The 22,169-nt window shown below is 59.2% G+C and overlaps 1 protein-coding gene across 1 annotated transcript; it reads left to right on the top strand.

Moving 5' to 3' along the window:
• Positions 1–3,263: 3,263 nt before the first annotated feature.
• Positions 3,264–20,761, top strand: COL1A1 (collagen type I alpha 1 chain). Its single transcript, XM_059148627.1, has 51 exons — positions 3,264–3,486; positions 5,004–5,198; positions 5,292–5,326; positions 5,434–5,469; positions 5,574–5,675; positions 6,741–6,812; positions 7,078–7,122; positions 7,288–7,341; positions 7,553–7,606; positions 8,117–8,170; positions 8,291–8,344; positions 8,597–8,650; positions 8,750–8,794; positions 8,913–8,966; positions 9,081–9,125; positions 9,293–9,346; positions 9,618–9,716; positions 9,806–9,850; positions 9,948–10,046; positions 10,179–10,232; positions 10,372–10,479; positions 10,559–10,612; positions 10,887–10,985; positions 11,154–11,207; positions 11,302–11,400; positions 12,006–12,059; positions 12,238–12,291; positions 12,396–12,449; positions 12,551–12,604; positions 13,052–13,096; positions 13,189–13,287; positions 13,566–13,673; positions 14,116–14,223; positions 14,424–14,477; positions 14,650–14,703; positions 14,936–15,043; positions 15,129–15,182; positions 15,311–15,364; positions 15,520–15,681; positions 15,768–15,875; positions 15,993–16,100; positions 16,208–16,261; positions 16,363–16,470; positions 16,836–16,889; positions 17,004–17,111; positions 17,415–17,468; positions 17,758–17,865; positions 17,961–18,243; positions 18,361–18,551; positions 18,856–19,098; positions 19,217–20,761. Exons 1-51 carry the CDS (start codon positions 3,396–3,398, stop codon positions 19,361–19,363), a joined length of 4,383 nt encoding a protein of 1,460 aa, XP_059004610.1. The 5' UTR covers positions 3,264–3,395; the 3' UTR covers positions 19,364–20,761.
• Positions 20,762–22,169: the final 1,408 nt, after the last annotated feature.

The following is a 22,169-nucleotide window of genomic DNA, read 5'->3' as shown; positions in this document are numbered from 1 at the left end:
CTCCAGACCCAGACACCCAAGGGTTGCCCTGACCTTTCTAACTGGATGTCTCATAGGCACACACGTGGACAAACTTCATTGCTCTTCTTTCCTCTAAACCTGGAAAAGATGAAGAGACAGAGGGACATCTCTGAAGGCTGAGGGACTTGGGTTGAGGTTGAGGCTGGGAAAGATGAGAGCTGTGCCTGGAATTTAAGGAACTTAGCTGAGGACCCCAGGGCCTGGCCCTGAGCAAAAGGAGGGAGAAAGGACCCCACACACTTGGGGTCTGGTCTCAGGGACCCTCAACAGAACCAGAGCAGGGCTCTGTGATGGGGACCCACGGAGACCAAGCTGTGAACCGCAGCCACACTCTCAGACCCCTCCCCTCCTCTCTCCTCAACCCTCTCCCAGGGTTGGGGGCAGGGACAGGGGAGAGGAGTATTCTGGAAGGCCAAGACTGGGGAGGGAGGGCAGGAGAACTTCAGAGCAGCTGGAAAGGGCTGATCTCCCCTTACCCCCACTGGGTGCCCTACTTCTCCCTAGTCCCAAACCACAGAGTCCAGACTGGGGGCTTGGGGGGCTTCCGAGGGAGAGGGGCGCTGGGGGTCACAGGCCTGTCCCATCTCTCACGGAGGGAGGGCACTTGGAGAAATTTGGAGAGGGAGAGAACTCAGAGCTCAGCATTTTCCTCTTTCTGTTTTTCTTCTTGAGGAATTTTTTTCCCTAAGTGCTGATGACTTTACCATTGCTTGGGGGTGTGTGTTGGGGGGGGGAGATTTTGGCTTTCGTTCCCCCCAAACTCCAAATGCCCCACGAAGTCTAACATTCCACCAGAAGCCAGAGCTTCAGAGTTTCCTCAAGATGAGGTGGCGTCTCCTCCCCTCTCCCAGCTCCCTCCCTCCTCCCTCGCCCCTCCTCCCTTCCCCTACCCCCCCCCCCCCCAAGTCTCAAGCCCAAGGAGGCCCAGCCAGGCTGGGAGGAGACCCCAAGCACATTCTTCCTCTCACTGTCATGCTGCAGAAATTAAAGACACATCTTCGGGCTGGGCGCCCGCCAAGCGTTTCAAGTCGAAAGTGGCAGAGGAGGCTGGAGCCTCAGCTCTATGCCACGTGTAAAGAATGCTTGGAAAGCCTCCGCCCGCAATTCCTGGGACTGAGGGCTGAAACTGGATGATGGGGCTGTGGCTGTTACACACCACACACAAGCACCCCACCCCCACCCCAGGGGTCCCTGAACATCCTTTAGAACCTCCTCCTTGTCATCTGAGAGGCTCAATCTCTTCTTTAAGATAGGCCTGGGATACCTGGACCAGGAGCACCAGGGGAGGGGACTGGAGGCTGGAGTCCTGTGCTGGTTTCCAGAACTCAGCCGGAGAGGTGGGCAGGTCACAGCAACCCTCATCCTTAGCCTGTGACACTCCGCCCCAGACAGCCACTGCAGAGGGACAGGATTCTAGTCCCCCTTGTCCCGCTCATCCCCCTTGTCCCTGACCCCCAGGACGTGGAGTGGTGGGGGCAGGAACTGCCATCTCAGCAACCCAGCGCTGTCCTGCCTGTAGTCGCTGGCACTAGGCGGGGGCAGATCTTGGGCCACAAGTTGCTGCCACATGGTGGGGATAATTGATGAAGGCCCATCCCTCCATTGCTGTCTGCTCTCTGGAAACTCTATATTTTCCCTTTAATTATAGCCCCTGCTCTCTCCCTCCGCCGCCCCACCCGCACCGCTCATCCTGGCTGCCCACGGCCTACGTGGCTCCCTCCCCTTCTGTTCCCTTGGTCTTTTTTTTTTTTTTCCTTTGCCTTCGTTGCACAAAACCAGCTGGGGGAGGGCGTGGAGAGGGGCGGAGGGGGGGAGGCAATGGAATTTTGGATGGTTTGGGGGAGGCGGGACTCCCCGCTTCCACGTTTGCAGCTCTGGAGTGATGGGGGTGGGGGAACCCAGGCAGGAGGGACTGGAGTTGATGGACATGGCAAGGGGACCCCAATTGCCTTCTCTTGGGCCCACAGATTTCAGTAGGGCCAACAGTAGAGTGCTATTGGGAGATTGGGACCAGGGGAAGGGAGGACACTGGCTTCTGGGGGCATCCCCTCAAATATAGCCTGTTGTTCTTGGGGTCTCCTTCCCCCTTCAGGGGTTTCCAGGGGCAGAGAGCAATGCCCTGGATTTTCAAGAAAGAGGTGGGGCAGCAGGGAACATCTTCTAAAATCAGGTCACTGAACTTTCCCTGCAATTCCATCCCAAACCCCCTGACACCCAAATTCCCCCATATGCTCCAACTTTGAGTCCAGGTACAACCAGCTGCTCCCTGCAGCTCTCTGAAGGAGACTCTGAGGGATACGAGGGTCTCAGACAGGCCCTGGCCACCACCCGGGGCCTACCCTCACACAAGACCCTTTTCTAGGTCACTGATGACTACAGTGCTCCTGTGCAACCTCACTGGCCTGGGGCAGAGGGAAGGGTCCCAGCAGCTTCCCATCACCACTCTGCTGCCCTATCACTTACCCCCCAAGCTTCCTTCTGGAGAGATCACACAGTTGCATTTCTCACGCAGTCTCAACCTCCCTACCCCATCTCTCTCGGTCCCACCTTGGGTTTGGGGGAGAGCATCTGAGTCCATCTTGGATCCTCAAGCAAGGCAGAATTGATGTCCTCAAAATAAATCCCCTCTTGCCAACAACCCCCACCCAAGTATCTCATTCCTAATGTCTGCAAAGGAAACTGTAACTTCTTCTCGAAACATGTCTAAGCTCCCCCGCCACATCAGAAGACACCTCTAAACAGGAACATCTTTTAAATTCTCAGGTTCTTCTCTGTTTTAGAGGAGAACCCGGCCCCTTCATGCCCATCCCTTAGTTCTGGCCAAGGATGTCGGTAGGGTGAATGAGAGAGACATGGCCAAGACTACCCTCTCCAGACCACTGGAAGCTTCCCCTTCCAGCTCCCCAGGTCCAGTTCCTCCCGATGGGGGAGCCCCAGGAAGAAAGCCCAAGGGGCACCACTACCCACTCTCTAGTCCACCCTATACTGGGGACCTAGCAGCACCTCAGCAGCAGCATCTCTGGCCCAGGCTGGGCTGGGGGCTGGGGAGGCAGAGTTTCGAAGGGGGGAGATGTGCGGTGGACTCCCTTCCCTTCCCTCCTCCTCCCCCTCTCCCTTCCAACTCCCAAATTGGGGGCCGGGCCAGGCAGCTCTGATTGGCTGGGGGACGGGCCGCCGGCTCCCCCTCTCCCAGGGGCAGAGTTCCTCCCTGCTCTCCATCAGGATGGTATAAAAGGGGCCCTGGCCAGTCGTCGGAGCAGACGGGAGTTTCTCCTCGGGGTCGGAGCAGGAGGCACGCAGAGTGTGAGGCCACGCATGAGCGGACGCTAACCCCCACCCCAGCCGCAAAGAGTCTACATGTCTAGGGTCTAGACATGTTCAGCTTTGTGGACCTCCGGCTCCTGCTCCTCTTAGCGGCCACCGCCCTCCTGACGCACGGCCAAGAGGAGGGCCAAGAAGAAGACAGTAAGTCCCAAACTTTGGGGGAGTCCAAGGGTACTTGGTATCATGCCCTGCGCTCGGTCCCGGCGGTCTGCGACTTAAACTGAGACTCGGGATGCTCTGGAGACTCGGAGGGCAGGAAGATGGGGAGGGCTCTTCCTGCGCGCTGTGGGAGAGAAGGCAGTGCACCCTGGGTGGGGGCTGTAGATGAACGCCCGCGGGTGGTGAGAGGGAAGGATGGAGCGCCGCGGGAGTTGACACAGGAGGGAGTCCTGAGCGAGCACTGTGGAGTACCACGGGGGAAATGTGGGGTCTGGGCGCCGGGTAAGGGGAAAGTACGTCGAAGATGGGACGGGGGCGCTTTGCTGGGAGTTTGGAACCCAAGATGTGAAAGCGATCGGGAAGGCTGTGGGATGATTCATAAGGAAAGATTGTTTGCCCTCTCTGCAGGCTAGACAGTGTTCCTGGGGCCGCGGGGGTGCTGGGCTGAGGGGGGAGGGGGCGCGGAGAGTGGGCGGGTTGGAGGATGAGAAACTTTGGCGCGGACTCGGCAGGGCGGGGTCCTTGCGCCCTCTGCTGATCCACACTGAGCCCCGCGCCTCCCCGTCCAGCGCTTCCCCGCGAAGTAACTGCATTGAGTGGACGGGCGTTATTGCCGGTTGTGGACCCCACCTCTAGTCCTGGAAAATAAAGTTGGGGACTGGGTAGGCTCAGTCTCTCAAAGAAGTGGCCCGTCCCAGGGAATTGCTTAGTGTTGCCCGCCACCTAGTGGCGGTCTGAGTAGACGCTCGCGCGGTGGGCGTGGTTAGCTACTTTATTTAACTGTTTGCGGACTTTTGGTTCTTTGGCTAAGGCGTGACCCAGAGACCCTGGTTAGCTTTAGGAAAGAGGAGTTGTCCCGAAAGAGCGCTTTTGAGATGTCTGGGTGCTGGAGGTTAGGGTATATCCAACTTTGGCGGTACCATACAAGACTCTGGGCGGGACCTCAGGCCAATAGGCCCCGCCCCATCCCCTAGCCCCGCCCAGGCTATACCACCTGCCCTGGGATGGGGCGGAATGGGGGCTGGACCTCTCTTCTCTCCTCCTACCGGTCCCTCCGACCCCACCCCACCCCCCGTCTCCACACATACCACGCCCCCGCTGGATGGGGCCCCTCCTGGTCTCTCTCCTCCCCACTCCCCCACCTCCCCCCCCCCAATGGCTTTTTTATTTCACTTGGCTTCAGCGCCGATGGTCTGGGGTTGGAGTTGGAAGCAACTCCGGCCTAAAGCTTTGTTTAAATTCCTGAGAACTGGAAAGAGTTATAGCCGCCTTGGCCAGGCGCCTCGGCCCTGTCACTGGCCCTGATGAGGAGCAGATGAGCTTTTAAGGATTTGGGGAAAGGAGGGGGGACGGGGAGGAGGAGGAGGCGGGAAATGGAAAATCTAAAAGTGTCCTTACGACCGACGGGAGAGGCTACGGGTAGAGCTGGGGTTCCTGGAGCCCCGAGGTGGGGGGCCTCGAGCGCCGCTGACAGCCCCCCCTTTCCGCTCTTGCCCCAGTCCCACCAGTCACCTGCGTACAGAACGGCCTCAGGTACTACGACCGAGACGTATGGAAACCCGAGGCCTGCCGGATCTGTGTCTGCGACAACGGCAACGTGTTGTGCGATGACGTGATCTGCGACGAAACCAAGAACTGCCCCGGCGCCCAAGTCCCCCCGGGCGAGTGCTGCCCCGTCTGCCCCGATGGCGAGGGTACGGCTCGGGGGCCTGGGGATGGGGGAGGGCGGGGCCGCCGGGAGTACCCGGTGCAGACCCCGCCGCTCACCCGCGTCTCTTCTCCCCTAGCGTCACCTACCGACCAAGAAACCGCAGGAGTCGAGGTAATCCTCTGCCCTCGACTTTTGCCACCCGCCCGAGTGTCCTCAAGCGCCTCCCGTCTCTAACCCGGCTTCTTTTGTTTCTTCTCTCCCCACCCCCACCCCCATAGGGACCCAAGGGAGACACTGGCCCCCGAGGTCCAAGGGTAAGTAAGCCTGGTTTTCGCTCGGCTGTAGGGGTGCAAGTGGGCGTGGCTCCAGGCCGGCGCTCACCGCCGCCCGCCCTCTCCCCCCTCCTCTCCTGCTGCAGGGACCTGCCGGCCCCCCTGGCCGAGATGGTATCCCCGGACAGCCTGGACTTCCCGGACCCCCCGGACCTCCCGGACCCCCCGGACCCCCTGGCCTCGGAGGAGTAAGTGAAGACTCAAGAAAGTCCAAGCAGGCCCTGTGTGCTCCACTCACCTCCTGTTCTTTTACTTTTCTTTCTTTCTTTCTTTCTTTCTTTCTTTCTTTCTTTCTTTCTTTTTTTTTTTTTTTGTGGGTTTTTTGGCAGATGGCACACTATATTTTGAAATGATTTCAAACTTAGAGAAAAGTTTCAAGACTAATGCCAAGAATTCTCACATACACTTCACAGTTTGTCACATTTGCTTTATCAGTCTCTATGTATACATATAACTGTCGCTATTTTTCCTTCTGAACCATTTGTGCTTGAGTTGGCGGATGTCATGTCCTTTTGCTCCTAAATACTTTAGTGTGTCTTTCCTGAGGACAAGGACTTTCTCTTACGCGACCATTGCACAATGATTACATTCCAAAATTCTAACATTGGTACAGAACTATTATCTAACCTATGGCCCTTGTCCAAATTTCAACAACATCCCAATAATGCCCTTTATTGCAGCTTTCCCCCTGATCCAGGATCATGAATTGCACTTAACTGTCGCGTGTCTTCAGTTTCCTTTACTTTGGAACATTCCTCGGACTTTCTTTGTCTTGCACGACCCTGAAATTTTTTTAAGAAGCCAGTTGCTTGGTAGAGGCCAACTGTTTTTATGACTGTCCCTCAATTTGGGTTGGCCAGATATATCCTCATAATTAGAGTGGGACTCTGTATTTTAAAAAAAAAAAGATTTTTATTTATTTATTTGACAGAGAGAGACACAGTGAGAGAGGGAACACAAGCAGGGGGAGTGGGGGGAGGGAGAAGCAGGCTTCCCACTGAGCAGGGAGCCCGATGTGGAGCTCGAACCCAAGACCCTGGGATCATGACCTGAGTTGAAGGCAGATGCTTAATGACTGAGCCACTCAGACGCCCCTGGGACCTGCATTTTTGGCAGGACTGTCTCACAAGAGATGTTGTTTTCCTTCTTAGTGCATCACATCAGGAGGCACATGTCAATATTCCGTTCTCAGTGACATCTTCCACCTTCCAACTCCCTGATTTCTCATACACTCTCTCATTTTTTTTTCCTAGAACTTTGCTCCCCAGATGTCTTATGGCTATGATGAGAAATCAACTGGAGGAATCTCCGTGCCTGGCCCCATGGTGAGCCACTGGGGGGGCAGAGATGACAGAAGAGGAGTCCGTGGGGATCCAGAGGGGATGGGCCAGTGGTGGCTTATGGGGGTGGCATAGATAACTTAGGACATCAAGACAACCATTGGAACCTGAAGTCCAGAAGAGGATGCAAGACAGCTGGGTGGTCCCAACAGGAACCACTGGGGGATGGCAAGACCACACCCACATTGCTCTTCCCTACAGAGATATCATTATGACCTCTCTCTATATCTTTTTGTTTTTCCTTCTGTAGGGTCCTTCTGGTCCTCGTGGTCTCCCTGGCCCTCCTGGCGCACCTGTGAGTATCCAGGATGTCATCAAGTGCCATCCTGGGCCTCAGTCTTTAGAAGGGAGGATTGGGATGAGGGTAGCAAAAGGTACTCTGAGAGATCGATTAGTGATCTGGGGAAAGACTGGTAGGGGCCTGTCCTTCTAACTGAATCCCTCTTTCCTTCTTCTCTAGGGTCCCCAAGGTTTCCAAGGCCCCCCTGGTGAGCCCGGCGAGCCTGGAGCCTCAGTAAGTGCCCCCCCCCCAACTTGCACACTACTTGCACACTCCCTCTACAAATATGTGGATTCTCCCATTGAAGGACCCTTCCACCGCTGTCGTCTGGGCTGTTCCCTACTTCCTCCTTCCAATCCCTGCCTTCCCTTTTTTTTTTTTTTTTTTTTTGAATTTTCCCCCTTATCCTGGCTATTCTAATCACCTTTCTTCCTGTTTCCTCTAGGGTCCCATGGGTCCCCGCGGTCCCCCTGGTCCCCCTGGCAAGAACGGAGATGATGTAAGTATTCCAGGCGAGAAGATCCCAAGTAGTCCCCAACACCTCCATGGGTTAGGTCCCTGTAATCTCCACCCCAGTGCCGCACCACCTTTGGGGGTGATGCTCAAAGAATGGAAGCCAAGTTCTCCCTGATGCATGGGACTGCCCTTGAAAAATGACCTTCAGCCCTTGTGGGATGTTTCCCCATCTTCCCAGTGGAGGACTGGCCCTCCGGACCCTCCAACCACCTTAAAAGCATTCCCCATCCGCACCCCTTGGGGTGAATGACTTCCTTAGGCTTAATTATCTTAGATTTACCCTCCATATATAGAAATAAACAGAAATACCTTTGGAGGGACTCAAAATTCACCAAATAAGGATTTTACAGTAGATGTAAGCTGAGCTCCAAATTCAAAGATAAGATTATAGGCTCCTCGACCTGACCTTCAACAATACCAAGAAAACTCAGACCTCCCACACTTTCCTGGCCCATGGGTGCATGCGCACGATGGTCTTTTCTCTCCCTTTCAGGGTGAAGCTGGAAAGCCTGGTCGTCCTGGTGAGCGTGGCCCTCCTGGACCTCAGGTGAGCTGGAATGCGTGGCTGGCCATGGGCTTCTCTACAAGTGGGCTTCCCTTGGGAGCTGGGTCCTCAGTGTCATCTTCTAATGTCCCTACCTCTCTCCTCCTTTTCTCTTCTCTCCAGGGTGCTCGGGGATTGCCTGGAACAGCTGGCCTTCCTGGAATGAAGGGACACAGAGTAAGTCTCCTTTGAGCCACTGGGTGGCAGCTACAGAAATCCTAAGGGATAGGAGTAGGATTCCGAAAGAACTCCCCTCCACTGGGAAAGAAATCTCAATGAAGAGATTGGGTGAGCTCTTGGCCCATTTGGGGTTTAGTCTAGCGCAGAGACAGAGCCCGTGGGGAACCCCTAAGGCACCTTCTCAGGTCAGAGTGGGGACCAAGGTTCCCTTCCATCGGTACTCACCTTGGCCCCTTCTTCCTATCTTAGGGTTTCAGTGGTTTAGATGGTGCCAAGGGAGATGCTGGTCCTGCTGGTCCCAAGGTAAGAAGATGCCCAAATGTCGTGGGCCTCCCCCTCCCCCCACCCCCCGCCAGCTTACACCGTGTGAACAAATTCCCAACTTTATTCTCTGTTCTCTAGGGCGAGCCTGGTAGTCCTGGTGAAAATGGAGCTCCTGGTCAGATGGTGAGTATGTCCAGTTCTAGAAGGAAGAGAGGGTGCAGGATATAGGGGCCAAGATGAGGCTTGGCGGGGGAAAGGTACATCTCCCATCTCACGTGGCTTTTCTGGCTTTTGTCGTCAGGGCCCCCGTGGTCTGCCTGGTGAGAGAGGCCGCCCTGGAGCCCCCGGCCCTGCTGTAAGTACTCCTGGCCCCCTTGGGGACAGCTGGGCCCTGGCAGGGGTTCCTGACCAGTTACAGGGTCTGGCCTGTGCTCAGCACTGGTAACTGGGGCTCCCCTCTCTCCGGCAGGGTGCTCGTGGAAATGATGGTGCTACTGGGGCTGCTGGACCCCCCGTGAGTGTGACCTCTGGACCTCGGTGCCTGGGAGTGGGGAGGGCTCTTGGTGTCAGCTCTTGGGGGGATGGAGGCATGGGGCTCAGAATCCCAGGACCTCTGCTATTCCTGGCTGTGATTTGCAGCTACCACCTTCCTTCTTGCTGACATTTCCATTTTGTTCACAGGGTCCCACCGGCCCCGCTGGTCCTCCTGGCTTCCCTGGTGCTGTTGGTGCTAAGGTGAGCCCCCTGCCTTCCTCTGAGCACGGTTGCCACAGGCCAAGGTTGGGGGGTGTCTCCCCGCTCTCCAAACCAAAGGGACCAGAGAAGCCTATCCCCTTTGTGCTGGGATCTCCTTCTCTGATATGGGAGTCCTGATTCTTGGTCTTCCTGTCCCTGCCATACACACACACACACACACACACACACACACACACACACACACGGAGACATCCAAAGGGGAGCTGGGCTTCCAGGTTGGCTCCTGACATGTCCTTTTTGTCCCATCCAGGGTGAAGCTGGTCCCCAAGGAGCCCGAGGCTCTGAGGGTCCCCAGGGTGTGCGTGGTGAGCCCGGCCCCCCTGGGCCTGCTGGTGCTGCTGGTCCTGCTGTGAGTGTCGCCTCCTCAGCGCCCTGGGGCCTCCCCTCCAGTTCCCGGTCTTGGCCTGTCCCTCACCCGATTCTCTCTCTCTGCCACAGGGAAACCCTGGTGCTGATGGACAGCCTGGTGCTAAAGGTGCTAACGTAAGTGCCCCAGGGGTCTCAGAGCCACCCCCGTGGCTCCCCTCCTCCAGAGCCCCTGCCCTGCGCTCCTGAGCTCAACCTCTTCTGCCTCCCACAGGGCGCTCCTGGCATTGCTGGTGCTCCCGGCTTCCCCGGCGCCCGAGGGCCCTCTGGACCCCAGGGCCCCAGCGGTCCTCCTGGTCCCAAGGGTAACAGCGTAAGTATCCCTCTGCCATTGAGTCCGCCCCATGTGCTAGCTCCCGTGTGGCCCTCCCTGCGGGAGCAGAAGGATCCAGGCCAGTTGTGGACCCCAGAATCTTGCCTCATCCCCTTCTCCTCCCTCGTGCAGGGTGAACCTGGTGCTCCCGGCAACAAAGGAGACACTGGCGCCAAGGGAGAGCCCGTAAGTGTCCCCGCACGTCGGCCTGTCTGCCCTGGGGAGCCCTGGAGGGAGACCCTGCGAGGGGATGGGAACCCAGGGGCGAGATGGCACCCGGTCGGCCCCTCACTGCTGGCCGCCCCCTGGTCTCTGCCCTCTCCAGGGACCCACTGGTATTCAAGGACCCCCTGGCCCCGCTGGGGAAGAAGGAAAGCGAGGAGCCCGAGGTGAACCTGGACCCACTGGCCTGCCTGGACCCCCTGGCGAGCGTGTAAGTGCCCCTCTCTTTGCCCCCAGCGCCAGCCTGGTGCCCCCATGTCGGAGCTCACCGGCCTCTTCTCCTCTTGCAGGGTGGACCTGGTAGCCGCGGTTTCCCCGGTGCAGATGGTGTTGCTGGTCCCAAGGTAACGTCCCTTCACGGCTGGGGTGCGCCCTGCTGCGCCGCGGGCATCACCTTCCTCTCCCCCATGTAGTCGCCTCCCGCCTCCAGCCCCGGTCATTACTGCTCCAGACTGCGGCTGCAGGCTCTCCGTGCCGGACTTCACCCTGACCTTCCCCCTGCCCCCAGTGCCCCTCAGAGCAACCCCACCCTGCCCCACCGGGAGGAGTAAGATGCTGGGCCACAGTAAAGAAGCCCAGACCTAAGACCCTGATTGTCCCTATGACTCCCCCAACCAGGGTCCTGCCGGTGAACGTGGTTCCCCCGGCCCCGCTGGCCCCAAAGGTTCTCCTGGTGAAGCTGGTCGCCCTGGTGAAGCTGGTCTGCCCGGTGCCAAGGTGAGTTCTGACCCCTGTGCTGGACTTGTCCCAGGACCGTGCTGGACCCGTGTGGGGTCTGAAATGAGGCGCCCTGGATCCGGACCACGGGTCTGCCTCCTGAGGTGCCCCTCCCCTCCTCTGTCCCCCTTCTCCCCACCTGGCTCACACCTGTCTGCTGCCCCCTAGGGTCTGACTGGAAGTCCCGGCAGCCCCGGTCCCGACGGCAAAACCGGCCCCCCTGTGAGTATTGCTCCCCCCAGGGCCCCTCCCCCTCCCACCCACCCACCCACCCACCCTCCGACTTCACTTCTGGTTCTGTGCCTTCTGTCCTTAGGGTCCTGCTGGTCAAGATGGTCGCCCCGGACCCCCAGGCCCCCCTGGTGCCCGTGGTCAGGCTGGCGTGATGGGCTTCCCTGGGCCTAAAGGTGCTGCTGTGAGTATTCACTGAGGAACGTTCCAGAGACAGGGACAGGCGCTCCTGGATGTCCTGGAGTCCTGGAGTCCTGGATGCCAGTCCCAGCTTTGCCACTGACTTGCTGTGTGGCCTTAGGCCACTCACTGCCCCTCTCTGGGGCTCAGTCTCCCTATCCAAATAATGAGACCTCTCTTAACTCTACTCCCATTGCTCTCTCCTTGGGAAAAAGTATTGTTGGAGCAGCACCCCCCCCACACACACAGGGGAAGAATGGGCCTTTTTAATGATAGTCACCCCTAAATCTGGGTGTGCTCTTTGAGGTTGAAAAGGAGGTACCAGAGGAGATGAAAGCCCTTTGCAGCTTGGGTCACCATAGGCATATGGTGGCAAGAAGGAAGGGAGAGGGTGGGGGCAGCAGCCTGCAGGGATAGGTGGTCTGGGGAGAGAGGGCTCAGGGAGATAGGAAGGAACCCGCAGTAACATCCAGCAAAGCGTTTCCCCAGGACCAGAGCTGGGAGAAAAGAAAACCCCTTAAAAAAATGTCCCTCAGGGTAAACCAAAAGGACCCAAGAGGACTGGTTTCCCACCTAAGCCCCGCTGACTCTGACTCTGTTTCCCTGCAGGGAGAGCCCGGCAAGGCTGGAGAGCGAGGCGTGCCTGGTCCCCCCGGTGCTGTTGTAAGTAGCTCCCCGTGGTTTCTGTCCCCTCACTGCCCCTGCTTGTGACACATCCCCTCCCTGCAGAAGGGGTACAGAAGGCCGCAGCCTCTCACCAGGGCAGCAGGGGCTCCCCGTGGGGGTCTGCTCTGTCCCCTGCCTCCTCCCCAACCCTGAGTCCTTTGTTCTGTCCCCACAGGGTCCTGCTGGCAAAGATGGAGAAGCTGGAGCTCAGGGAGCCCCTGGCCCTGCCGTAAGTGTCCCGGGCAGGCAGCCTGGGGAGGGGGTGCTGCGGAGACACCCCGCCCCCCTTTTCACTGGGCCCTTCCAGGGACCACAGCGTTCTTTCTGTGACAGGGCCCCGCTGGCGAGAGAGGTGAACAAGGTCCCGCTGGCTCCCCCGGATTCCAGGTGAGGCCTGCCTGGCAGGGGGTGAAGGTCTGGGGTTCCCCTTGTTCTTTTTCAGATTCTAATCCTACCCACCTCCTGCCCCCCTCATTTCCCATCTACAGGGTCTCCCTGGCCCCGCTGGTCCTCCTGGTGAAGCTGGCAAACCCGGCGAACAGGTGAGAGGTAGCGGGCGGCCAGAGAGGTGGGGAACACAGGGCGTTTAGAGGAAGAGGCCAGCCCGCCTCCCTGCACAGATAACCAGCAGCTAGAGGGATCCAGGCTAGACACCCTGCAGGACTTCCCGGAAGCAGGGCGCAGAACACCTGCCCGATAAGATCTGGATGGGACTACATGGCTGCTGGTCCGAATGATTTTTTTTTTTTTTTTTTTTTTTTTGAGCTGTGGGGCTCACTCTGACTTTTCCCTCAGCCCAGAGTTTGGGGAGGGGGCTGTCTCTGACACCACCCCAGGAGGATGAGAGGGCTAAGCCCAGTTCAGTGCAAAGAAGGGGTTGGTCTGCAATGACAGACCCCAGGGGCCATCCCCCCAGGACATCAAGAACGCTCACCAGTGGGGAGGTCTGAGGTGGGGTTGGCTCACTCTCTGTCCTCCCTCCCCCTCAGGGTGTTCCTGGTGACCTTGGTGCCCCCGGCCCCTCTGGAGCAAGAGTAAGTAGAACTCCTGGCTGTTCCTGCCTGAATGCCCTGCTCTTGGCCCTGTCTCAGGAGCAGCCATCATGCGCCCCATCCTTCTCTTCCAGGGCGAGAGAGGTTTCCCCGGTGAACGCGGCGTGCAAGGACCCCCCGGCCCCGCAGGTCCCCGGGGAGCCAATGGTGCCCCTGGCAATGACGGTGCTAAGGTGAGGGCAGCAGAGGGACCAGGTCCAGCCCCTTCTGAGGCAGGGGCGGGTGCCTGGTTGTGGCCAAAGCCCCCTAGAAATGAGGGAGGGGTGGCAGGGGGACAGGATGGAGTGGGATCCATGGGCAGCCCGAAGTTCTGGGCTGGGAGCCTTTCTTCTTAGCTGGTGCTTATCTTTATCCTGGGCACCGAGACCAGGAGGTATTAAGAAGGGGGCACAGGGCTGTGACCCACTCCTGGGACCCCTGCCTCATACCAGTCCTCTTGTTTGTCCCCTAGGGTGATGCTGGTGCCCCTGGAGCCCCAGGTAGCCAGGGCGCTCCTGGCCTTCAGGGAATGCCTGGTGAACGAGGCGCAGCTGGTCTTCCTGGTCCTAAGGGTGACAGAGTAAGTTAAGCCCCCTCCCCTGAGCCGTGCGGGGCTCCCATCTCTGTCTCCCTCTGCTTGGGACACTCCAGCCTCTCTCTCTACCCTCCCTGGGCTCTTTCCCTCATCTCCTTAATCCTCTCTTCTTCCCCTCTGGCCTTGTTGCTGATAAACCCTCTACCAGCCTATCCAGGCTCTTCCTGCCCCACGAATCACCATGGTAACGGGAGGAAGGATGACCTGACGGATGGCATTATTCATCCCTCTACACAAGGCATGGGCCTCTTGCCCCAAGTTCCACCACAGCCCCCAAGCAGGCACCTTTTGCTCTGAAAGATCTTGAGTCCCAAGCACAGGCCGGGGTAGGGTAGAGCTGGGGAGGGGTCCCAGACACCAGGAGGACACTCCAGGTCACCTCCCTGTCCGCCTCCACCGCAAGTCTCAGGCTTTCCTCTGTCTTTAGGGTGATGCTGGTCCCAAAGGTGCTGACGGTTCTCCCGGCAAAGATGGTGTCCGTGGTCTGACTGGCCCCATTGGTCCTCCTGGCCCCGCTGGTGCTCCTGGTGACAAGGTGAGGTGGCCCCCACTGCCCCCCCCCCAACACACAGATTCCCCAGCAAGCCTGGGCACTGCTCCCAGGGAGAGGCAGGTCCTGCCATTCTGAGCTGGTCACCTGAACGTGGGAGGACCAGAAGACAGGGGAGGCTCTCCTGGGGTCATCTGTTGAGGTACTTACTTCTCTGACCTGAGCCTCTTGTCCCTCCCTCTCAGGGTGAAGCAGGTCCTAGCGGCCCTGCTGGTCCCACTGGAGCTCGTGGCGCCCCCGTAAGTATAGAAGACCCACACTCTGCCCCAGGCTTTGTGCTTCCTGCCTCCTCCTCTTCCTTCTCTCTCACCGGCTCTGGGCCCTGGGGAATGCTCCTCCGGCCATCTTCCCCTCCAGCTCTGCCCCACCCCAGCCCAGGACCCCACTCCAATCTGCCTCCTTTTCTCCTAGGGAGACCGCGGTGAGCCTGGTCCCCCTGGCCCTGCTGGCTTCGCTGGCCCCCCTGTGAGTACCAAGACCCCTACCATTCTCCATCTCCCACTGGGACACAGGACCTTGGGAGTCTGCATAAGGACAGAGGCGTGGGCCCGAGTCAGGGAAGGAGGGCGGGGAGGGATTCTTGTCCCGTTCTTCCTGGAGTGGCTGCCCTTCCCCAGCCCCATGGGGGCCCCTGATGGGCGAGGGCTGCCGCTGCCGTACCCCGCTCCTCCACTCACCGCCCTCCCTCCTTCCCCAGGGTGCTGATGGCCAACCCGGTGCTAAAGGCGAACCCGGTGATGCTGGTGCTAAAGGCGACGCAGGTCCCCCAGGCCCCGCTGGCCCCACTGGCCCCCCCGGCCCCATTGTGAGTATCACCCTCTCGGCCTGAGCCGCAGGTGGACCTGGGGCTGGGACCGGCCCGGTCTTAATGGCTCTGTGCTGTCCTCCAGGGTAACGTTGGTGCTCCTGGACCCAAAGGTGCTCGCGGCAGTGCTGGTCCCCCTGTGAGTACCTCACTTTGCTTCTCTGCTGGGGCTCCTGCTGACCTGTGTGCAGGGGGAGGGGCGGCCAGGTCAGCCTGGGGCAGGGGTGGGGGTGTTCTCCCTCTGACCTCTCTGTCCTCCTCTGCCAGGGTGCTACCGGTTTCCCTGGTGCTGCTGGCCGAGTCGGTCCCCCCGGCCCCTCTGTAAGTACTGTGGTGAAGACTCCAACGCTCTGTGGGTTGGCGGGGGGTGGCGGTGGTAAGGGGCACAGGGGAGGAGAGGGTGCTGGACCCCTCTGAGGCCTCCGCGGGGCTCCAGAATCCACTGGAACCTGACAGCCCCTCTTCTCCCTGCCCAGGGAAATGCTGGACCCCCTGGCCCTCCCGGCCCCGCTGGCAAAGAAGGTGGCAAAGGTCCCCGTGGTGAGACTGGCCCCGCTGGACGTCCCGGTGAAGTCGGACCCCCGGGTCCCCCCGGCCCCGCTGGCGAGAAAGGATCCCCTGGTGCCGACGGACCAGCTGTAAGTGCGCCCTCCCGAGGGGTCCCGAGCGGGGATGTACTCCCCGGCCCTGGCAAGGCACTTCATCTTCGTCTACCTGCACCCAGGGTGCTCCCGGCACTCCCGGACCTCAAGGCATCGCTGGACAGCGTGGTGTGGTCGGCCTGCCCGGTCAGCGAGGAGAGAGAGGCTTCCCCGGTCTCCCCGGCCCCTCTGTGAGTGCCCCCTCCCCTCGGGGCACCCCGAGAAGAACCATCCCTGGGGCTGCAGCCTTGGAGGCTGAGGGCCCTGCCTCTACCCCGTCTCTGGGCTGACTCTGTCTTCTCCCCCAGGGTGAACCTGGCAAACAAGGTCCTTCTGGAGCCAGTGGTGAGCGTGGCCCCCCTGGTCCCATGGGCCCCCCTGGATTGGCTGGACCCCCTGGCGAGTCTGGACGCGAGGTGAGCCATTGCCGGCCCCGTGGCAGTGCCCTTCGCGAGCCCACTTTGGCCTTGGCCTGCGCCTCCCTTCCCCCTGCTGATGCTCACACCTCCCTCTCTCTCGGCAGGGATCTCCTGGTGCTGAAGGCTCCCCTGGACGAGATGGTTCTCCCGGCCCCAAGGTAAGATGCCTGCGCCCCAGGGCCACGGCTCCACCTGCCGTGCCCCCGCCCCAGCCCGTTAGGTGGGACTGACTCCCTGTCCCCTCCTCTGCCGCTCTTAGGGTGACCGTGGTGAGACCGGCCCTGCTGGACCCCCCGGTGCTCCCGGTGCTCCTGGTGCCCCCGGCCCCGTCGGCCCTGCTGGCAAGAGCGGCGACCGCGGTGAGACTGTAAGTAGCTGGACTCCAGCCTGTCGTCTAGGGCCAGGGACTCTCTGGGCCGGCCTGTGGGCCTGCAGATGCACATCTGACTTCCCTGAGGCTGGGCTAGGACAGGGGGTCTTACAAAATGTCGGGGCCCCTGGCTGTCCTGAAAACCCGAGCCGTGGCACAGCCTCGAGGCGCCCCTCTCCCAGATAGACCATCGCCTCCCCTGGGAAAGGGGGTTTGGCCCCAGGAGCTTGCCCCATGTCACACGAAGCTGAATTCCCCTGAAGGTTCATCTGGGACTCAGGAAGGACGGACATGGCCGCGGTGTGGTTTCACCCCGCAGCTCAGGCTGTAGTAGGATCTGATGTACTTTCTGCTCTCCCCAGGGTCCTGCTGGTCCTGCTGGTCCCATCGGCCCTGTTGGAGCTCGTGGTCCCACTGTAAGTGCCTGACTCCGGCCCTGGTGTCCTGGATACCTGGCCCAGAGGTGGCCTACATTCTACTCGGTGCTAATGAACCTTCCACCTGACAGCCTGTTCCCTCTTCTCTTCTAGGGACCCCAAGGTCCCCGTGGTGACAAGGGTGAGACAGGTGAACAGGGTGACAGAGGCATAAAGGGTCACCGTGGCTTCTCTGGTCTCCAGGGTCCTCCTGGTCCTCCCGTGAGTATACTTAGCACCCCGCAGCCCCTAGCTGCCATTGAGCCCTGTTATACAATGGGGGGGGTGCCTCAGTTTCCCCTCTGGATAATCATTCTCATTCCTCCCTAGCAGGGACCGGGGTGTAAAGATTTGTGGACATTGCCAAGGGGCTTCTGGGAGGGTGAGGGACACAAAGAGAGGGTAGAGGGGGTCTTAGCCTGTGGACACCTTGGGACTAGATGTCCAGAATAATGGGGCAGGGGGCAGGTTGCTGGCCACGTTTGACCCACATGGGGTCTTACTGCCTTTGCCTCTGTCCTTCAGGGCTCTCCTGGTGAACAAGGTCCTTCTGGAGCTTCTGGTCCTGCTGGTCCCCGAGTAAGTCGTGCCTCTATCTACCTTCCCTTGCTGGGGCTCAAGTCCAGGCTCACTTCGGGGTCCCCTGTCTGGGACACAGGTGTCCGTATCTCTCTGTAGAAGGGTCTGGAGGCAGGGGTTGGAAGGAGGGAAGAAGAATCCCAGACGATCTCTCCTGACTGCAAGAATGAATGAGAAGGAGGCTGTGGAGGCCGAGCCGGGCCGGGAGGGCAGTGGGCTTCTCTGCAGAGCTGGGCTGGTGGTCCTGTGCTTTTGAGCAGGACTCCTCCAACCATCTTCCTCTTCCCAGGGTCCCCCTGGCTCTGCCGGCTCTCCTGGCAAAGACGGACTCAACGGTCTCCCAGGCCCCATCGGCCCCCCTGGTCCTCGCGGTCGCACTGGTGATGCTGGTCCTGTTGTACGTAGCCTCCCCAACCCCCGCAGCCCCCGTGGCCCTCAGCCCCAAGGGCTCTTGGACCGTGGTAATCCCGGCTCTCCTCCCTCTCTGTGCAGGGTCCCCCCGGCCCTCCTGGACCCCCTGGTCCCCCTGGTCCTCCCAGCGGCGGTTTCGACTTCAGCTTCCTGCCCCAGCCACCTCAAGAGAAGGCTCACGATGGCGGCCGCTACTACCGGGCCGATGATGCCAATGTGGTCCGGGACCGTGACCTCGAGGTGGACACCACCCTCAAGAGCCTGAGCCAGCAGATCGAAAACATCCGGAGCCCTGAAGGAAGCCGCAAGAACCCAGCCCGCACCTGCCGTGACCTCAAGATGTGCCACTCTGACTGGAAGAGCGGTGAGGGCCGCCTCCTCCCTCTGTGACCGTGTGGAGCCCCAAGGGGCCCGGATGACCAAGGGTGCCCCGCCGCCGCCAGTACCTCCCCTGACTCTGTCTTGCTCTGTCCCACCACAGGAGAATACTGGATTGACCCCAACCAAGGATGCAACCTCGATGCTATCAAGGTCTTCTGCAACATGGAGACAGGTGAGACCTGCGTGTACCCCACTCAGCCCCAGGTGGCCCAGAAGAACTGGTACATCAGCAAGAACCCCAAGGAAAAGAGGCACGTCTGGTACGGCGAGAGCATGACCGACGGATTCCAGGTGCGTCCGCTGGTCCTCGAGCCGCCCTCCCAAGATGGGGCTGGCCCAGGGCTCAGAAGGGTCAGGAGGGGAGGTCCTGGGTGGACTAGACTCCTGATAAGGGGGACGGACACTGCTGGGCTGGGAGGCAGGAGTCCTGGGCCCTTGATCCTGGCTCAGACATGGGGCAAGGGTTGCTACTTCTGGACGGGAGAAGGGTGCTCCGGGATGCTCTCAGAGGACTCCAGGGAGGGAGGGAGGCCAGGACTAGAGGCTCCAGCGTGGTCACTCACTTGCTTCTCCCCGCTACCCCTCTTCCCCCCAGTTCGAGTATGGTGGCCAGGGTTCCGATCCTGCCGATGTGGCCATCCAGCTGACGTTCCTGCGCCTGATGTCCACCGAGGCTTCCCAGAACATCACCTACCACTGCAAGAACAGCGTGGCCTACATGGACCAGCAGACCGGCAACCTCAAGAAGGCCCTGCTCCTCCAGGGCTCCAACGAGATCGAGATCCGGGCCGAGGGCAACAGCCGCTTCACCTACAGCGTCACCTACGACGGTTGCACGGTGAGTCCCGGGCCGGGCCCCTGTCTGGGCTCCGGCTTTCCTGGCAGGCCGTACTGGCCCTCACCCCACCGCTCCCACCCGGTGACACCCCTCTCCCGTTGTCTCCCCTTCACCCCAGAGTCACACCGGAGCCTGGGGCAAGACAGTGATCGAATACAAAACCACCAAGACCTCCCGCTTGCCCATCATCGATGTGGCACCATTGGACGTTGGCGCCCCAGACCAGGAATTCGGCATGGATATTGGCCCTGTCTGCTTCCTGTAAACTCGCTCCCACTCAACCTGGCTCCCTCCCACCCAACCCACTCACCCCTGACCCTGGAAACAGACAAACAACCCAAACTGAACCCCCCAAAAAGCCAAAAAACGGGAGACAATTTCACATGGACTTTGGAAAATATTTTTTTCCTTTGCATTCATCTCTCAAACTTAGTTTTTATCTTTGACCAACTGAACATGACCAAAAACCAAAAGCACATTCAACCTTAACCAAAAAAAAAAAAAAAAAGAATAAATAAATAACTTTTTAAAAAAAGGAAGCTTGGTCCACTTGCTTGAAGACCCATATGGGGGTAAGTCCTTTTCTGCCCGTTGGGCTTATCATACCCCAACACTGCCCTTTCTGCTCCTTTCTTCAACCCTCCTTGGGGCCTCCCCTTCACTGCTCCCCAAGTCTAAGTCTCCCCGAAAGGCACAGGAAACAATGCATTGTCTGCCCAGCAACCAAAGGCAATGCTAAAACACCCAAGTGACCCCCACACTCCCAGCCCACTCCCCTCACCCAGCACCCCCAAACCCTTGGGGGACCTGAGGTTCTCAGACTGCCAAAGAAGCCTCACCATCCGGCCTCCCCGTGGCTCCTGCAACAATCCACTCTTCGTGTTCGAGGGGGCGTGCTGGGGGACCCACGGGCCCCTCGCTGCCTGCCGGGTTTGGAGGAAAGTCAGGAGGGGCCACGACAAAGCGGAAGGAAACAGCGGAATCATTCAGGGACACGTGTCAATCCCCCGTGCGACAGGGCTGGGTGGGAGAGACTGCTCTGTTCCTTGTGTAATTGTGTTGCTGAAGGACTACCTCTTCTTGTCTCCGTGTGTCACCGGGACAACTGCGTGGGGGCGGGAGTGGGGGCGGGGTGGAAGGGGCTCCCCATTTTATATCAAAGGTGCTACATCTCTGTGACGGGGTGGGGCTGGGAAAGGATTCACTGGTGCTAGGGAAGTCAAGGACCCCCACCCCCAGGCCAGCAAATGTTCCTTTTTTGTTCAAAGTCTTTTTTTTTTATTCTTTGGTTGTTTTTTTTTTTTTTTCCTTGCGGATGGGGACTCGTGAATTTTCTAAAGGTGCTACTTAACTTGGGAGGAGAGAGTGTCGCAGCTCAGCTCGGTGCTCCCTTCCCCCACCTCTCCGCCCCCCTGGCCGCCTCTCTCTCCACCTCTCACTCTCTCTGAAACCCCACTCCTCAGCGGCTCCCATCCTCTCGGCCTCTCTGTCCTGTGTCCTCTCTCTGGGTTTCAGAGCACAACTTCCCAAAGCACAAAGCAGTTTTTCCCCCAAGGGGTGGGAGGAAGCAAGACTCTGTACCTATTTTGTATGTGTATAATAATTTGAGATGTTTTTAATTATTTTGATTGCTGGAATAAAGCATGTGGAAATGACCCAAACATACCTGCAGTGGCCTCCTGATTTCCTGCCTTGGAGTCTAGGGTTGGGGGAGGGGAGCCTGCTGGGGCGGGGTGGGGGGGTTGTGCTTTGGCAGGGGTGGGGGGGTGCGGAGCTCTCCTGTTTTTGCGCCTTCCCTCCTCCTCTTTATCTAGCACCCTCTGCAGTGGCTTCCCCGCTTCCTCTTGCCTTTCCTATGCCTAAACGCTTTCCTCCTCGCTCTTGTAGTCCTCCCAGACTGTCTCCCAAATGTCCTAATTCCTTAGGGTGCCACATGCACCCTAGCAACCCTTAGCAAGACGCAAGAGCACACATGCCTCGCTTCAGCTCCTGGGCTGCCCAAACCTCAGCATCAACACCATCAACTCCGCTCTCCGCGGGTGGGGACACCCTGCAGGGCTGGGGGTGCAGAGGGTTGGGGAGCACTGTGGGAAGCACTGCGGGGGGGGGTGGGGAGGGGGGCACTGGTGAGGACTCTCTGGGAACCCCTTCCTCAAGGCCTCTGCCCCGAGGAAACATGGACGGTTGGTTGTCTGGCTTCTCCTCCCTCCTCGCTCACTTGGAGTTCCCCCAAGGGAGCAACAAGCAGGACAGGTCAAGAGAAGGGTCCCTGAGGGCCCAGAGGAGAGGAAGGACTCTGGCTCTCCGGACCCAGGGAAGGAGGGAGGGAGCCTCCGTAGGACCCTCAGAGAGCTGCATTTCAAGGCACAGACAGGGTGCTGTCCTGCTGATGACAGGCCCTGACCCCACTGGGAGCTACCAGGTCCCTCTTGGCCTCCTAAGTCCCCATCACACCTGGGATCCAGGTGGCCTGGCAGGTCCTTTAGCCCAGCCTCTGCCTCCTGCCCATGCCTGATCCTTTTAAAAAAATTCTTGCTTCCTCTGCCTCCTTCTCCCTCTCTGTCTGCCTGCCCCTTCCCCCTGCCTGCCTAAGAACCTGTGGCCCCTGGAGGGAAGGTGACTGGTCAGATTCCCAATCCCAGGGAAGAGGAACAGCCCTGAGCCGTCACTGGGGCACAGAGGTCTTCAGAATTCTGGAGTAGACCAGGTACCCAGAGACCTGGAGACAGGGAGAAGCTGAAGCCTTGCCCCCCTCCCCCACCCACCCACCCAAGGTCTCAGGGCACCTAAACCCTCCAGGGAAGGAAAGCTCCCCCCACGCCTTGCTTCCCTCAGGTCTCAGAGAGACGGAGTCTAAGAAGCCACTGGCAGCCATGCTAATGCCATTGCTGTCATTAGGTGGTCATGACGACTAATTGTTCCTTTTAATAATTCATTGTTAGCACTTCTACCACAATCTGGACAGTGTAGAAAGGGAATTAATCTTGAGCGGTTAAGAAATTATGACACGTAAATGAGGTTTTCTTCCTAGGCAGCTTACCCGACCCGACCTGCGTGGTGATGGATGGGTG

Source organism: Mustela lutreola, chromosome 15 (genome assembly GCF_030435805.1).
Source record: "Mustela lutreola isolate mMusLut2 chromosome 15, mMusLut2.pri, whole genome shotgun sequence".
Classification (NCBI taxonomy): domain Eukaryota; kingdom Metazoa; phylum Chordata; class Mammalia; order Carnivora; family Mustelidae; genus Mustela; species Mustela lutreola.
The sequence above is the reverse complement of the archived record's forward strand: the minus strand, read 5'-3'. Positions and strand labels throughout refer to the sequence as shown.

Bases quoted from the DNA above. Each gene is read 5' to 3' on its own strand.
- COL1A1 (XM_059148627.1), top strand. From the start codon at position 3,396: ATGTTCAGCTTTGTGGACCTCCGGCTCCTGCTCCTCTTAGCGGCCACC. The intron at 15,365-15,519 runs GTAAGTACTGTG...CTCCCTGCCCAG, and splicing joins TCGGTCCCCCCGGCCCCTCT to GGAAATGCTGGACCCCCTGG. The intron at 15,682-15,767 runs GTAAGTGCGCCC...ACCTGCACCCAG, and splicing joins CTGGTGCCGACGGACCAGCT to GGTGCTCCCGGCACTCCCGG.